Source organism: Chelonus insularis, unplaced genomic scaffold (genome assembly GCF_013357705.1).
Source record: "Chelonus insularis isolate UGA/USDA-ARS -01 unplaced genomic scaffold, ASM1335770v1 contig_493_pilon, whole genome shotgun sequence".
Lineage (NCBI taxonomy): Eukaryota > Metazoa > Arthropoda > Insecta > Hymenoptera > Braconidae > Chelonus > Chelonus insularis.
Genome location: NW_023276609.1, coordinates 455,344 through 472,987, shown reverse-complemented (window position 1 = coordinate 472,987; position 17,644 = coordinate 455,344). Strand labels below are relative to the sequence as shown.

The window sequence follows — 17,644 nt, the reverse complement described above, 5'->3', positions numbered from 1 at the left end:
TTTTAATATATTTTTTATTTTCATGGTTTTTTATTACACTTGGTATCACGATACAGGCGTTGTTTTATTGAAGAATAATGAACTTTAAGATGATAAAAACAAAATCATTATCCCAAACTAAAAATTCACACATGAGCATGCTAACGAAAAAAGGGAACCTATTAAATCATGATAATTAAAAGATAAATTTAAATAAGAAAATAAATCGATTGGATAATTGTATAATTTACCACCAATTCTCTCCTTCAATTATGTACTTCAATACTAGTATTTGTAGATTGTTTCAATAAGGATTATCTTAGAAATTTAAGAATCGTAAATTATGAGTCTGCCCATTCATCGTTTTATACGACGAGCAAAGTCATAATTTGAGCTGAGTGCCGTGAATGACGTTTGACGCCTCTTTTTCTCATTGCCCCTTCTGTATTCTGGTTGTTATGTAGTATGAGGCTATTTGTTGAGTTTGGCTTTTAATCGAAGCATTAAATTGATTTTACGATCAGCTGTTAAGATGAGGTCGATAACGCCATACCGCGTATTTCATGTTATTCTCCTACGTGCAATGCATTTGTGTTGACGTAACACACGTGGAATCGAGCGAGTACCCAATGTTAACGACAACCCATATTCATTTTCATCGTGTGTGCGTAACAAGATACCTCCTGACAATACCATTCCGATATACATGTGAATGAGAGAATAAAAAAAAAATAAATCCAAAACAATAAACGTACTCTGGTAAATCGTGTCGCAGAGGACCTTCCGAAGGACGTTGTTTTCATTTGGTACCGCGTGGTCTGTTTGGCTTTACAACAACATTATTTCAAGTAGCGCGCGACGCGCACATACATTTGGTTGAATTTCACGCGGTGCACTTCATTAAGATTTTACGACTCGTCAGATGATGGACGAGGTCATTTACTTGCATTCATTCAGAAAGTTTTCCCTTTATCAACCATGAGAAACTCCGTAGATATCTTTCTCTTCAACGATCATTTTATAGGTATTTTTTTATCTATTTACTTTTATATTCTATTTTTAATTTATGAATATGCAGTAAACGCGAAAGTGCTAAGAACCTCGTCGTACGCAATGAGATCGTAAAAATATATCGATAATGAAGCAAGATGATTCTAGTTGTATGATAATATTTTACGAGCAAAAAAAAAATGAAAGCGCTCGTGGATCGACAAGAATGTAGAGGCTGAAAGCGCTTCGGCCGAGTGCGCAGTAGTCTATAAGCAACAATTCTGGCCTCCTTGTCGCCCTTCAATAATTTCTCTGTCGAGTTTGTCCCACAATAAATGGTAGGTAGAGGGCCTTGGTGTTTAGTACTGACGGCACTGAGTTTCGTGGCGTCGTGCCGGAGTGCAGGTGGACCGAAGTTCCACGGAAACGTCCGATGACGTTCGGAAGAAACCCACTCGTCGAGGACTGTTGTCAGAGTATTCAGTAATGCTTCGCATGGCCAGCCAGCAAGTAGGTTTGTCCGTGAGAGTTGTTTTTCGTCCAGTGATCGTGCGGTGTTAATACAATCGTGCAGACGGCTTACGGCAATCGTGAGACCGTGACGCCTTTGAAGAATATATCACCTCTGGGACCTTCTACAGTCGTATTTCTCACTGAAAATTAACAGCTACACCGTGCTGTGTATGGTTTACGAACGATCCAAGATGCTGTCATCAGTGCCAGCTAAATAATAATGTGGTGCGACGTTGGTCAGGTGAGTTTCAGTGTGATTCGTCTTCATCTTGGACTTTTAAACTAAATTTATTATTTCTCGTGAAAATATTCAAGTTTTGTTTCTCTTGTTATCAACAAAATATACCCATGGAGCGTGATGATAGCTACGTGAATTTTCTTCTGTGTTCCAAGAGTTACAAGTCGACCAAGTCTCTCTCTACTCCCAGAGACTAACCGTACTACAAGTATTAAGTGTTCGACGTCCAAACATTCGTGCTCTTTCTCATCTTTCTCATCATGTCGTGTGTGTTTTTTACCTTGTAATTTTTTTTCATCATTAACCATTGTTTAATTTTTGCACTAATTTAAGTTGTTATCATGTGCTATAGTGGTTCCATTTTTCCATCATTTTTCTTTTCAACAAGAAAATTATTTTTTTTCTTCTCGAATTTTTCTCCAGACATGTTATTCTCATGAGTTATTTTTTTTGTTTCTGCTGTTATTATTGTAATAACCAATTTTGATTTTTTTCCTTCAACAACAACAATATACGGCAATTACTAGACAGTTTTCATGAATCTCATGTTCCATTTCAAACCCATGATGAATAGTTAAAGAGAAAATTTCTATTTTTTTTTTTTTTTACACTTGAAAGAAAAAATATTCTATTAACAAAATATTATTTCAATATAATCGTAACTTCAGTGCTAATTGTTTTTTTGTTCATATCTTGGAGTTTGACACTTTTATCAGTCTGTCAAACTTTCTCTAGTGATTCAAGTACTAATTTGTAGATACATTACAGTGAGTTTTGTAACGTATTGGTATTTATGATAGGAAATTATCAAACATAACAAATATTTGGGCCTTCATAGAATGTCAGATTTGACGCGTGGTAACCTCGTGTTCGGTTGTTTGAATTCGAAGCGATCCCGCGTTTCTTTGGTCTGGCGACGGGGGATGTGAGGAGTAAAGAGAGGGCCGGATTCGCGAGTTGAGTATTTTAGAGCGGGGGATGGCGAGTGGTTGAGGAGACTGCTTTGCTTTTTCTTTACTTGGCCAGTGTAGAGGTAACTCAGGGACTTGATATAGCTTATAGAGGAGTCGCTGGACGGTGGTGGGGACTGACTCAGTCGTTACGTTGCGAGGCACAGAAAAGTCTTGCAAGCGCTTATATGACCAACCATCGAGCGGACTACGTTACTATGACTACCCTAACAACAACAATTTACTTCAGGGTAGCTGCTTTTTCCTATTAGTACACTTACGACTTACTTTTTTTGCTGGTGAACTATATTTGAAATATAAATTATGCGTCAAATGAAATTTCGTTTCATTTACTAGTCATTTTCATTGGGAAAATATTATTTGATCGTTGAAATTTTATGATTCAGGGTGGAAAAAAAAATCTATTTTAACGTATTAAATTATTATTATTGAATCGAAGACTGAGTAATACAAAATATGTTATATAGTTTTTTATATTAAATCAAAAATTTATTTTCCGATTATTTGAAATTTAACAATAATTGTTTTTTACTTTTATCTAAAATAGAAAAAAATTTCTAATAATAAGTAGAAATTATTATTTTTTTTTCTTTCTTGCTAGAAATGTTCATGTGAACATTTTTCATTACATCATACTCTACACAGCTATACAGTGGTTCTATAAAATTATCAAGTATTTTTATATATTATATTAACATTATTTTCTATTTATGATAAAAAATCAATTATTTGTAGTTTGAAAATAATTTTTTTCTTACCCTCAAAAAGAGATGAAATAAATTAAAACTTGATTATTTTTATCAAACATTTGAACATTTTTCTCTATAGAAATATTTAATATTTCAAGCCTGAATTTATTCAGTTAAGAACGTGGTTTATCACAGTCATAGCTACAAATGGGATACATGACTAATATTGGACTCGTGCGCCAAGTAAAAATTAGGTCTCTGTGGATACCTGACAAAAGCCAACGACCACGTGGTAGCCACCAAGCTCATCCCTCTAATAAACTATAACATTCGATTTCAGTCGCGTGTCGAAGACCGCACGTCATTGTCTCTACTTTTACAAGTTAATGACGACTTAAGTGAGCTGCATGTAGTAGTAACTGAGTAGCTTTAAAAGAGAAATAAAACCCCAGGTAGTCGGCAATAAATATTAGTACTTGAATGTGTCCAGTATAAACAACTCGAGAAAGATAATAATCATTGGTAGATTTGACTCTGTGTAGGTAAATCAGGTAGAGAGGCTGGGATAGGTCGTTGAGTTTGTCGAGTTATAAATAGAAAGAGAGGAGAGGTGGTGTGGATTATCATGACGCAAAAATAAACCAGTTGGGTCAGCAAGTAATGAGAATAAGTCTGGGTAGCTTTTCAAGCCGATAGAACAGGTCATTTTCCAGTCAGAAGATCCCCATGTCGGTGCATGGGTGTAGGTCTAATAAATTCTGAAATACTTCTGAGCCAATCGAGTTGATATTTTTATTTGTCTTTTTTTCGACAATGATTAATAGACATGTCTGCTGACGATAGCAGGTGTCTTCGTAAATGTGTGTGAGTGACTGAACGTAAAGTATATAGCCGGAGTATTCATCTCCCCCGAGACTATTAATGAGAGATATCGTCGTCACAATCTGTCAATAGATCTTCCATTCATAAATTCGCCTTGGGCGTCATAGTTTTGTTACCGTGAAAACTGCGCAAGCGACCACGTGGTGGCTTTGAAGAGCAACGAGACTTGATTTACGCGCGGTTTGTTTCACAGTCGCGCCCGCCTCCTTTTCATCCCGCCTCTCATTTGTCTGCTTTGTTCACTTTGCTCTACCAGCTCTATTGCTCTTTCTCTTGCCACTCTAAACACCTGTAAGCCACAATTTACCGTCCGTTACCTCATTCTTTTCGCACTTCAACAATTGCTTGTTATATACAGGCTATCTCCACTGTTGCTGTACACTATTTACCTTTAGGACACATGTAAATTACATATCAAAGACCTGGTGCTCTTCATTGCTTCTATTTGACCTTGATATTTAATCCTAAACCAACTTTGGTAGCCAGACGATTATGTAAATGCCTCTCGATGAATAGACGACAAATCCTCAGGCTGTACAAATGTCCAATCGGTTCTCGCGTGAGATCATTGTTAGTATGTGTAATAATCCAGCAAAAAAAAAAATGATGATCGTTGGGACAGATAGAAAAAAAAACAACTAGTCATCAACAAAGTCAGATTGTCTGAAAGTTAAGCACGTGGCGTTCTATTCTTTATGTTTGATAGCAATATATTTTCGTTGAGAAATGGCATCGTTTTGTTTACAAATAAGCCGTGTAATTAAAAGGCTGTTTTACAAACGAAATAAAAAAGATAGAAAATGAAATATCGCGTCAGCGTCATATCTCTGCGATTAAACGTCAGTCAAAAACTGTCGTTTGTTTATATACGCTATACACTCACATCATAATAGATAGTTTTCATATTTGTAATAGGAATAAGATTAATTGTCGATAATTATCTATATTGAATAGGTGTAGACGTCTGACTATTACATGACTGATTATCGCATTTATATGTCATTGACACTGGACTGAAAAAAAGAAAAAAGAGCTGTTTATTGATTGAAGTTACAGGTATTAAAAGATCAATGAATGTGGATACTTATCGATGGCTAGAGTTTCCACTTGTTATGAAAATAAAAATCTGACTTTCAATCTAAACAAAAGCATTCAAAAGCTCTGTGGGATACCATTGTTCAAGTTTCCAACTTAATTTGTACATACCTTCAATCGTTTAGTGAAACATGGTGGTAATGAAAGAGACCTTAATATGTAGTACCTGTTACCAGAGGGTTTGGTTTACTGCGGTAAATAAGGAAAGACCTGAGAAGAATGGTAATTGGCGCCGGCGTTTACAACGTTTGACACCCCATAGCAGGTGTCAATCGACCCTCTGACCTACGACTTGTTTTGTCATCATTATTATTCTTCTTTGCTCTCGTTTGATGTCCTTGACCCTCCCTAAGCCTTCTGAAAGGTATATAAAAATACCCTCATCGTAAAAAGGACTGATATAATGGCGGAAAGAAGCTAGTGGCATCATATTACATTAGAAAAAGTCGATATAATATTAAAGCTCAATCTTGAGTGGATCAAATGAAAGATTTGATCAGAATTAGAAAACTTACTTCTAATTTAGGAGCTTTAGAATAAGAGGTTGTTGATGCTGAGTGTAAAAGTATCATGTATAATTCTGGTAACTCATTTAGGTGATGTATGAGAAGACTGTCCATCACAGAGTTGCAATCAAACTCTTTTAAGATCTCTCCAGATTAGAGGTCATAAAGTCCTAATTCCTTTTTACGACTATTTTCTGTACTTATTGGCTGCACTTGAAGGTAAATCAGAGCTCTTATGTCGTGGTACTTGGATAATACCAGGAGCACGTGTTTCCAGATATTCCTTGACACTGACAGTCATTCGCATATCACTCGATGTTGAATACATATGCGACATATATAATGTAATCGTTATATATGAACAGAAACACGCGACGTTACTTGAGAGACAGAAGAAACAGCTGACGATATCGACGAATCATGTACATGGATACGCTTTATACATCAAGTATTTTTCGTACTAGGTGTTCATGCTATCATAGGAAATGGTAAATACACGTGGTTTGAGAAATCGGATTCAAATATATGCGTCAATAGCATCATCCCTCTCGCCGTTTCTCATTGACTCGGTCGTCTAGCCTCTTTCCACTTGACGGCAATGTTCTCTCGGGCTTGCCTCGTACTATCACGTCATCTCTTCCCGAATGGATCATCCTCAACTTCCCCTAGTTTGAACTTCAATGTCCCATGAAACATCCAATACTCTGGTGTTCCACCTCCTCTCACTCTTCACCACACCTATTTCTCTTGAACTAGTGTGTGTGTGTGTTTCAGTGAACGCAAAATATTTACGAAATTTTCACGGTCATTCAGTTTGTCATAGACCTTTAAAGTTCCTCATACAGATCTCAGCATAGGCTCTTTAATGACTTTGACCGTGAATAAAATGTATTTTTATCTCCGACAACAGGTGACGAAGAGATGAACTATGTATAAACAGACACAGTGTCTTTGATGTTTCTCATCTTCTCTCCGTATGCGAATTAGATAGTAAAGTGGGGGTGACAAATAGCAGGAGTATAGAATGTGTGCCACGTGGATCGCTTAAGAGGCTCAAGTAAACATCTATAAACGAGCTAACACTGGTGTAAAAGAGTAAATATGCGTAAAAGTGTACGAGCAAAATAGTCGGTACATAAACACCGAGGCTCTTACTCTTTCTCTCTTATATATCCGTGTGAAAAGTTGAAACTCGGGGGAATGGGTGGTACACACACTTGAGTTCTTTCACACGAACAAGAGCAACAGCAGCAAGTTGGTTTCCCCTGCGCCCTCAAATCCGAGGGAGTGAGAAAGAGAGGCCAGAGAGGAGGGAAGAAGCGCCACGCTGGACGCAACGACGGATCTCTGAGGGATCACGTGCCGCGCATAACTTACTTTCCCACTACTCCTTTCCAAGTGGCACGCGCCCCTCGTGCCGTCGTTGTTTGTGTTCGCCTTCTTCGATTCTTTGATTTGGCCTGATCAATGTGCTTTGCAATCTTCACGAGTGTGCCATCACCAACGACACACATTAAAGCATCAGCATAACTCCAATGCCTCAACGCACACTCATCATTATCATCACACTAGTTTATTCCTCCTTTCTCAAGACCAACTATTTTCTTATTTTCTGGGACATTTAAACACGTGCTCGAAGCTTTATTTCTCCACCTACACTTGTTTGTTGTTTTAATACTTCCAGCGAATATCATTTCTCGAGCTTGCACACAGGTGGCACCGGTATCTCGGGCACCAGCTATGCAAGTGATAACGTGGAAACATGCGGGTGGAGGCAGAGAGCGTGTTTATCATATGTAAATTTGTTAAGACAGCATATATGAGAGAGTGGGAGGTAGGAAAAATGTTCTAGCGATGAAGGAAAAATATTAAAAGCCGTCACTTGAAAACTATGCTGCTCAGAAAACCCACAGACTACACTTCAAGTGTACAGCTATGAAGTTGGCAACAACCACTACCTCTCCTCCTGCTTCAAGCTTCAACAAAAAATGACACTACTTTTTTCTTTATTTTTCTTTTGGTTTCTCTATCTGTATATATATATATACAAGAACGGCAAAGTTCAATCTTCGGAAGTCTTTTGCTCGACCAAATAGTCTCTGGTATAAATCCAATCGATCAGAGATTGGTTTAGATTAAATTGTCTGGAATGGAAGAGTCATTTGAAATCTTTTGAAACTTCATTTTTCTTTTTTCGCTTGGGTTTTCTTTTATTTCCTCCTAAAACATATTAAATATCACCCGAACAAATACCTAACCAAGTAATGATTTATAATGAAATGAGTGCAGTACAGAGACAAATAAACCTGTAGCAATTATTGTTATGATTTTTCTACCCCGTAATCTTTGAGCTTATATCCTCTGACCGAAACGTTTGAAGAACTAATAAACCACGTGTAAAGTTTTTGCAATCTTGTACAGGTGGCAGCACGCGATTGCTTATGTTTACATATGTATTAAATAAAATGCATGCATATTAGTGTGTCGTTAAATATATTGGTGATTTTTCATTATGACTATATGTAGAGATATAAAGTCAGGCATGTCAGTTGAGCCAACTTACACAAAAATCCCGCCTAGCCAGAGTATTATGTACCAGCATATATGTATATACCATCCAACTTGCGTACACTTCTAGGCAATTGAAGCCGCGTAATGTGTGTTTCTTTGACTTAACTCTAACCCAACGGAGAGCATCTTTAGCTCAACTATGACAAGGAGTTTTTCTGCTATTATGTGATCGTGAAGCGAAGAAAAATAGTGTAAAAAAGTTTATGATGTCAACTAACGGCCTGTGTATTGCGATACTGGGAAGTTTTTTAACGTGTTCGAGTTATGCAACGGCAATGCGGCTTTAATCACAACAGCCCACCGCGTACAAACAAGCAGCAAAAACACAAAAAGCTTTCAACGGCATTGAATTTACAAATATATTTAATTGAATAATATTGTTATTCACAAAATAATGAAAAAGTAGTAGTAGTTGCACTTAAGGTAGTTTGGCATCCACATATTGGAAGTCAAAATAGTCATGATTTAAATCTACTAAACAACTTTCTACAGAGTATGGGTATATGATTTTTAATAATAATTTTTCAGTTGAATGCAAAAGCTCTTAATAAAGAGTAAAAGAAAAACTTTAATTTATATAAATTGTTTTGATTAACATTGGGGCTATTTTTCTAAGTAAATATTGTAGGTAACCAAGACAGACATCGAGTTGTAATGTCAGAACATAAATTTTAAAAAAACTCGGTAATGAATTATGTTAAAATGAAATTTGAATTCATTTCAAGTACTCTTTTTGATATTAAGATGTTGTTGGTTAACAGTGTTGATTTTTAATAAATTACGTATTTTGGTATTATTTTAAATGATTATTTCTCTAATCATCAACTGTAAGCCAGTCAAAAGAAATCAAAAATGTTAGTTTCATCTAGGAATTTTATTTTTTTTTTTCAGCTAAAAATGAAAGTTTAATCAAAGTCAGAGTTCTTTTAGTAAATTAAATTACAGACGCCTGCGCAGTACATAAGAGGAAATTTAACTTGCTCTTAAGTCATGTAATAGTGGTGTGCTGGTAGAGCTATAGTGGAGTTTGTGAGTGTGTAGAGTGTATTAGACATTGCGACGAATCGAGTGAAGCAGTGGGAGGTTTAATAGGACTTTGGCGCCGCGACGGCGGCGCTACGAAGCACGACCACGTGCGCTTGTTATCGAACGAAGCCACCCCCAAAGCCTTATACTCCCTCTTCTCACCCTGCAGTCAGTCCCGTCTGACTCCTCTCTACCGTAACCCCTAGTTCGTTCGCCCAACCCAACTCTCCTCACTCTCTCCAACCCTCTATGCTGCGTTCAACTATAGCCTGGCATGTACCCTCTCTCTAATGTATATATGTATTATCTATGTACGCTCACAAATATATATATATATATATATCTAGAACTTGTATTTTCGAATGAGCTGGATATATCGCGAGTGTTATATACAAGCGTGTACGTTTATGCCATTACCGACGCTCGAATTTCTCCTCTCTCTAGTCGAGCGTTTAAGGAATTATTCTCTTAGCTTATATATGTAACACATCTTTTGAGGCTGAATTTGTATTTTAATGATACTGATCAATGCTTAGTCTATTATTTATTCTCATTTACTTGTCCTCTAGATATGTCTGAGAACAATTTATCTGTAATGAGGCGAATAAATCTATTTATTTAGATCGAAATAATAAATAATGTCTGGTTTGAAACAAAAATGTAAATTAATGAAAAATGATAAATCATATGTTTAGAAAAATATGTTGGAACGATGAGAATGCGCATGTAGTCAGATGAACCCTCTCACTTCTTTCCTTGCTCGACTGAAGGAATTTCCAAGGTGTATTCCCTGAGTCCGCGTGTGTGCGTCACATCCTTCCAAACCAGTTTCACACGGACACAACTGATACCTTCGTCCTTCTTAAGATCGGACCATCTCTTTTATTCTTTTCTCACTCTATCCTCTTTATTTTACCTTTCTATATTTTATACCTCTTCGTCTTCATCCGCCCACAGTCTTCCTCTCTTTCTCTTTCACCTCATTATTCTTTTTTTCTTCCTCCAAGCGTCTCGTCTATTCTCACGTCACGAACGCGCCACAAGACTCTCCTTCCCTTTCGGTTCTTTTCTTCTAAGGTGATTTTTGAAACTTTTTCATGCTACTAAGTCGATCGGTTAGTTATGATACCAATGTCATTGTAAAAATAAATCCACTCAAACATAACACGATTTAATTATTTTATTTGTAATATCAATTTATTCAAAATTAACTTTAACTAAAGTTTGTAATTTATTACTGAATTTAAATGCTAAATAATCAACTTAGTTAGCTTTGGAGTAAAATTAAAATCATTAATTTAACAAAATTTATTGAGTAATTTTTCTTTTAGATTTTTTTTATTTTTCTGTTACTTTATTTCTAAAGCATTAATTTCGTCCACGTGAACATAAATTTAACGAAAAACATAGTAAAATTAATTACGCATGAACGTAGAGAAGACAAAACTGCATTCGAAGATGAATTGCCATTGCTTTTCACAGCCCCTACGGTCTGATATCGAATGGAATTCTTAACTTTGGAGTAAGTAAGTTTTAAAAGACGAACTCGTTGTATGTATCGTTGCTTGTCGCGCGACCGACGGGGTCGTATGGCATTCGTATTTTTCCCGCGCATCCATAGATAACATATCGGATGATGTATATACATATACATATATGTACGAAGAACGAAGGAAAGAGAATAATATAGGAAGCAGCGAGTGGTAGGGATGAATTGCAAGATAGTTTGGTCGTAAAGTGGGGAATGGAGAGCGCGAAAGAGTGAAAAAGATTACGAGCAAGGTGGGGAAAATCGCAAGAGAGAGATAGAGGTTGAGTGAGAGGCAAAAAAAATGCATGATCAGTGTGAATGCCACCAGTCGGTGGAAATCAGTGGCATTGACGACCACGAGATCTCGAGCATTAGCCACGCAGCCTCTCAACAGTGTTTTTTTCTGTTTCCATCTCTCTCTAGACTAATGATCGGTCACGCTGGTTGTTGCCACTGCTTCAGATAGAGACTCTAATTGCTGGTATGATCCCTGAACTCACCAACGATAATTACCTATAGGATATATACTAGAGTACTTTACCGCTTAATCTTCAAAATTAAATGTTCTTTTTCTCTCTTATCTGTCTCTAGTTACATGATACCACTGATAACACCTATCATTTGCTTTTTTCTCATATCTTTATCTAATGGGAATAAAATTATTATTAAAGGGATAACACACCAATGATAGTAATGAATTTCTTTTGCTCCTTTTCAACAGCGAAAAAGGGTCATGCTGAAGTCATCGAAATTCAAAGCTGCAAAAAATAGAAATCATGTCCAAAATCTCGAAATCTGGCAATTGGTCTGGCGCATTTCCTACTCGAGAAAAATCTTATCCACCCTCGATATCACTTTCACGAAAAAAACCTGAAATGCTGCGTAAGCTTGAATTTTCTCCGCCTTTTACCCGTTCAGTTTCTTTTTGTTTCTTTCCAAGTTATTTTTATTGCTGCTGTTTCATTTTTTACTTTTCATTTTGATTATTATTCCAAGATTTTAATATCATCATTTTTTCTTTTCCACCAATCATTTAACTGTTATGGTTTTTGAAAGTTTCTGTTGGAGCTATGTAGTGTGTCTCTTTGAGTCTCAACGGAAAATCTATACGTTGAGGAATAGTGAGAGAGTGAGTGTGTAAGCAAGAGAAAGAGTACTTGCGTCATGCTACTGCTTGGTTCATGAAAAATAAATTTTGATTTTAATAATAATTATTATTATAAAATAAAAGGGAAATGGAAAAAGAAGTCTGAATATTCAATAGAGGTAATGAATGAACCTAATTGATAGCTTATCTTGATCTCCACCACTATAATGATAAATAAGCTGGTTTTCCACGTGGGTTTTTTCGACTTTAGTAATCGGTAAGAATGCCAAGATACAGAGCGAGGGAGAGATGTGACAGAAAGAAATAACAAGGGAGACGAATTTAGTGGGTAGAAGAAGAAGAAGAAGAAGAAGATGAAGGGAATGAGAAAGAAAAAGAAGACGAAGGGGGATATGAGCGAATCGATGTTTTCGTTTCGGAGAACTTTGGAACGAGGGTGGGCTGAGGGACTGTGAATCAGCCTGTATACTCGTAGTCGTCAGAGTGCTCGCTTGACGGCAGAGAAAAAGAGAGAGTTGATGAGAGAGTGAGAGAGAACATGTCAGACAAAGAGAAACGTAATACTTGCTCGTGGGGAGTTGCCATGGCAATCCCTTCTCTTTCCATCCCTCGTTCTTGTGCTAAGGCCGACAGAGTGTGAGCCGCTCGTGCACACACACACTCCTGTGTCTCACACTCTAGAACTCCCGCTCGTGGGAGTGAGAGTTGAGTGGGACTTGAGAGCGAAACGTCGAGCGAGAGATCTGGTGTGCGGGTGGCACGGAGGGAGACAGAGGGGAAATATAGCGGCTGACGCGATGGAGATGTGAGGGGAGAGCGCAGCAAAAGAGAGAAATATAGAGAGAGAGAGAGAGAGAGAGAAGGACAGCGCTATCAAATCAAGAGCGGTAGAGTAAGAGAGAAGACAAGTATCAGGCCGCCAGTGCAATCAACCCGTTGCCCACCTCTCTACAGGGGTAAAACTACCCTCAAGTCAGACGAGGACGTGCATATTGCAGAGAGAGAAAAGCTTTCTCTATGGTACGCTGATACGAGGTCGACGCGAGGCTACGAGGGGGATGGAAAAAGCAATGACAACAAAAAAAGAGAACGCGGAATTACGAGAGATTAGATGCTGGGCCAACAGTAACGAGGCACCGTTGGTAAAACAGTCTTATCTTTGGTATTCGAGTACCACTACCTCGTGCTTTTGACCAAGTTTTTTTCAAAATTTCATTTGACTTTATCGACATTCGTTTGCACTCAGCTATATTATATCTCGTCTTGCGCGAATTCTATCTCGCTGACTCAAGGTTATTTTGCGTCAACGACTATGCCATATAACTATATTTGCAGAGTTGAGAATTTTTAGTTAAAATATATCCTAACATTTCTCATATAAAACTCTAAAACTAATTATTTAGAAAAAAATATTACTAGATTCACTAGGTAGAGGAATTTAATGTTTTTTTCTGATGTTTTAAATCAAATGAATTTCATGATAGCTGATGTACATTACTGTACAGCAAGTTATTGCGTTTTTCAGACTGGTACGTTCTCATCATCGCCAGTGTCCCAAATATCCACGGATAAAAAGAGAGTGTCTCTGTAGACGTCAAGTTGACCTTTGAGTGAGGGTGTTGGACGTTCATTTCATATACGTTGGCTGTCTCGTAGTTTCATATATATCGTAGTTGCTCTATTCTCCTGGAACCAGTTTTCCTCCATACGACTGTCGAGCATACAAGCAAGAAAGCAAGAGAGTACATAAGCCATGAGAGAGAGAGAAAAAGGGATGAGAACGCGCTCGCGCAGGTTCTCTTTCTCACTGGTATATACTCTGAATATATATATAACACATATACATGCGAGTACACATACATGCGTCGACCGTGTGGCACGCTACGCAGTGCCGCACCACACGTCAGCTAAACTAGAAAGTTGCCCCAACCGACACCAAAGAAGCAGCACAACGCACGAGGCTAGGAGCCTTTCGAATCCCAACTGACATTATTTTCTACTGTTCAACATAGCCCTAACATTTACAATAATTATAAAAAAAAAAAAAATAAAATAACAACTGAAAAAAATGAAGAAAAATTAAAGAATATTTAACAATAATTTCTCCTTTGATCATGATAAAATTCTTTGTTTAAAAAAAAACTTGATATTTACTTTGTTCAAGACATGAAAATTATTCTTTGTCATGAGAAAGACTTATCATAGTGGTAACAATTATGAAGAACAAGAGAGCTTGTAAAGCAAAGTAACACGAATGGCGATAGAATTTAGGGCATGTATAAAATGATCCTATTAAGACGTTCACTGGAATCACCCTGGTCTAGGTGTCAACCCCATTCTCGAACAAGTAGAAAGTCTAAGGCATTCTCATTCGACAGAGTACGACGTCGAGCGAAGTCGAGAGCGTGGGTATCAGCACGGAACCAAGCTACAACGCATCGGTGCTCCGTTGCCACATTTCGAGGCCTCTGATTTTGCCCTCTCACTCTTCCATCAAGAGGACGTAGTTGCCAGTTCTCTGGCGGGAAATCTACGTTTCGAAAATCATTCTTTATTACATATTATTTTTCTTTTATCCTTCCTAAAGTGAACAATCATACTTTTTGTTTAATTAAAATTAAATATATTTTAATTTTCAATATGACAGATAAATAAATGTACCGTCGTAATAAATATTGTTATAAATAAAAATTAGTCCTGCAATGTATAACAACATTGGGAAAATGATGATGCAGCTGGGATATATTCAAAATAGAAGAGAGATCACCACTTTGAAAATAGTCACACGAAATATGCGTCTCTCCCTATACTTTGGGGCCGTACGGCGACAAGTAAACGTGATTCTGGTGCTCACGAGGCCAAAGAAGAAGCAAAGTGTACAGTTTTAGACTACGGACTGACGCGTCGGCGTCGAGTTAAAAATAACAGTACAGCCGATCAACCAGTCGTTGCCGCTGTGCTGTTGCTGGCGTTCTAATCTAGCCAGAGCACAGTGAACAAAGTGTGATGCTAGTTGTTTTCTTACAGCTATCATTTATCAACTACATTTCTGTTTTAATACAATTGCTCTATTCAGTTTTGATATTTCTCCAACATAATCATGTCCTTTTGCTCTGATTCTAGATCATATTGATCACATTTTATCAACTAATTCATTTACTGAACGAAAATTCTTCGATTCTTTGTCCTAGAAATTGATCAAGTATTTGATGAATTAATCTCTTTCCCAACTATCTCCTCATTTATTTCATTTTCTCCACTCATCCATTTTATTCACGTTACGAAAAAATAAAGGAGTAAGTCTACGATGCTCCGGCGAAATTCGTCGACTCGACTTTCACGAACGTCGCGTAACCTTGCCACCGCCTTGGATGCACGTTTTAAGTCCAACGAATTTATTTTTGTACTCTGCATGTACATATGTACCAACATTGAATGTCTATATTTCTAAATAAATATATGTTGATCAACTTGAACCAACACCCTCACTCATTATATTGACAATTTTGCTCAGCAAACATATTCAATAATGTCATGATTATCTGTAAAGAAGGAAAAATTGATGACAAGAGACACAAAATATTGAATAAAAGATTGTTTTTTGCTGATGTTTCATGTATATCAACTACTTGGTCGATGAAGATGACAATGATGTGATACTCTTTAGCGTGATACAACCATTTATCATACTTATCTTTTAGCAGAGAGTAACAATCACTCATGTGTCTATTGATCACGATTGCTAGGAAGTTGAAGGAGTCAAGAATTTAGATCTAAGTGATCTTGTTTAGCTTGAAGGAGGTTGCAGCTGGTCTAGGAATACGGTATCGTTTATTACAGCCCTCGGGGCTGTAAGAGAGTTTCATCGCACTCTCTTCCCACCTCTCCTTTTCGCACTTGGTCACGCGGGATAAATTTTACATGGAATCAAAGTGCAAATATGTTTGTAGATCCACCATGTTAATGTTAATAATTTCATACGGCCTTCCCAGGACTCTTGAGTGTCCTCAAATGCATAGAGGTCATTGAATCCCATTTAACAACGCACCTGTACCTCTTCCCGCCTTTATCCTTGCAGAAGCTAGTGCATATAACAGTCGGACAGGATGAAAATGATTATAACGCGGTGGCGTTGGAATATAGTACGATGAGATATTGCATTCTCTTTTCTTGTACAGCCAACTGGCCACACCTTTCACCAACACCCAAGCGACTGGACTAGCTCGTTGCCAGCGGCGCAATCGCTAAGAGTTCGTCTTGCTGAGTAAGAGCTAGTAAGCATAAGCTTGCTTCAAGCACGCTTACAGAGAGCTGGAGATTGGACTTGGAAGTTCTCTTGGAGTAACAGTAAACTCTCCCACGTCGCTACTCTAAGCAGTTCAGGCCAAACGTGCCGTTGGCTGTCCTCTTGGAGGATTCATACTACACCATCATCTACCTCTGCTTCAACATTCGGAAAAGATACGACACTATTTTTTATCCAAGCAAATAGCATTCTGTTCAAGTCCAGGTATAGAATCATAGCATATGCTAGCCTCTGTCGATGCTCCTAACGTGCGCTCTCTCAGCTCTTGGTAAATACAACTTCTTTCGTAGCTGCAGCATTGCTCCAACCATTTGGACAAAAGAGCCCGACAGCCGCTCAGCCGACCCTTCGTCCTACGATGAAAGGCTCTGACAACCCTCCTTTTAGTTGGACCACCGATGGGGTCTCTACCCTAAATACAACAATGCCTACGTCCGCCCTAAAACCTCGCATACGCTCTAGCCTCTGCGTAGTAAATTTCAATCCCTCTTCTTCTTTAAGCATGAGATTTTCCGTGTGCCTATTCGTATTCTGTACCGTTTTCCCTAGGGTTTTCTTTCTTTACTTTTTCTTCGTAATGCGAGCATATCTTTCAATCTTTTTTATACATTTTTTCTCTTATATTTATAAATAGTTTGTAATGTTTCAATCTTTAAAATGCACTTTTTAATGCATTTATTTATGATAAAAACTATTTTTTTTTATAAAAAATAAAAAATTTATTCAAATTATTGATTCGAAATAATTTTTATTTATAATTAACATTAAAAATTTTTTTTATGAAATTTTTTTTTTTAATTTTTTAAATTAAAAATTAATCAATTGTTAAAGATAAAGTTCTTCATTAAATAATGAACTTTAATGATAATAAAGATATTTTGAAATTATCTTCTCTTTTTCTAATGGTATTTTACGTAACAATTAACATTAATTTTCAACATCAACACCACTCACTCTCGAATCACACTCGACTTTAATAGATTTCAATCATAAGAACATCTTTTGTTTTCTGATTAAAATAGGACCCAATCTTCGAAGCCCTATATATAAAGTAAAAATTCCAAGGGACTCTCTGTTGTTGTTCAAAAATATAATAAAAAATTCCGTTCTTCGGCTAAGCCCATACCCAAATAGTTAGAAAGAGAATCACTGAGCCATGGGTCAAGCCGAAATAGATGGTGAGGATGCGTTCAGGCCTAAGTGTCGGACCCTCGTCAAAATTTCTAGCGGGTCGGAACA

General features: G+C 37.2%; 1 protein-coding gene across 1 annotated transcript in view; it reads left to right on the top strand.

The window, feature by feature from the left end:
* Window positions 1-1,469: 1,469 nt before the first annotated feature.
* The window catches only part of tara (taranis), a 22,098-nt gene continuing 5,923 nt past the window's right edge, over window positions 1,470-17,644 (top strand). The window contains exon 1 of the mRNA XM_035088317.1: window positions 1,470-1,723. Within this exon, the coding sequence (XP_034944208.1) occupies window positions 1,703-1,723 (21 nt within the window). The 5' untranslated portion in view covers window positions 1,470-1,702. The remainder of the gene's footprint in view (window positions 1,724-17,644) is intronic.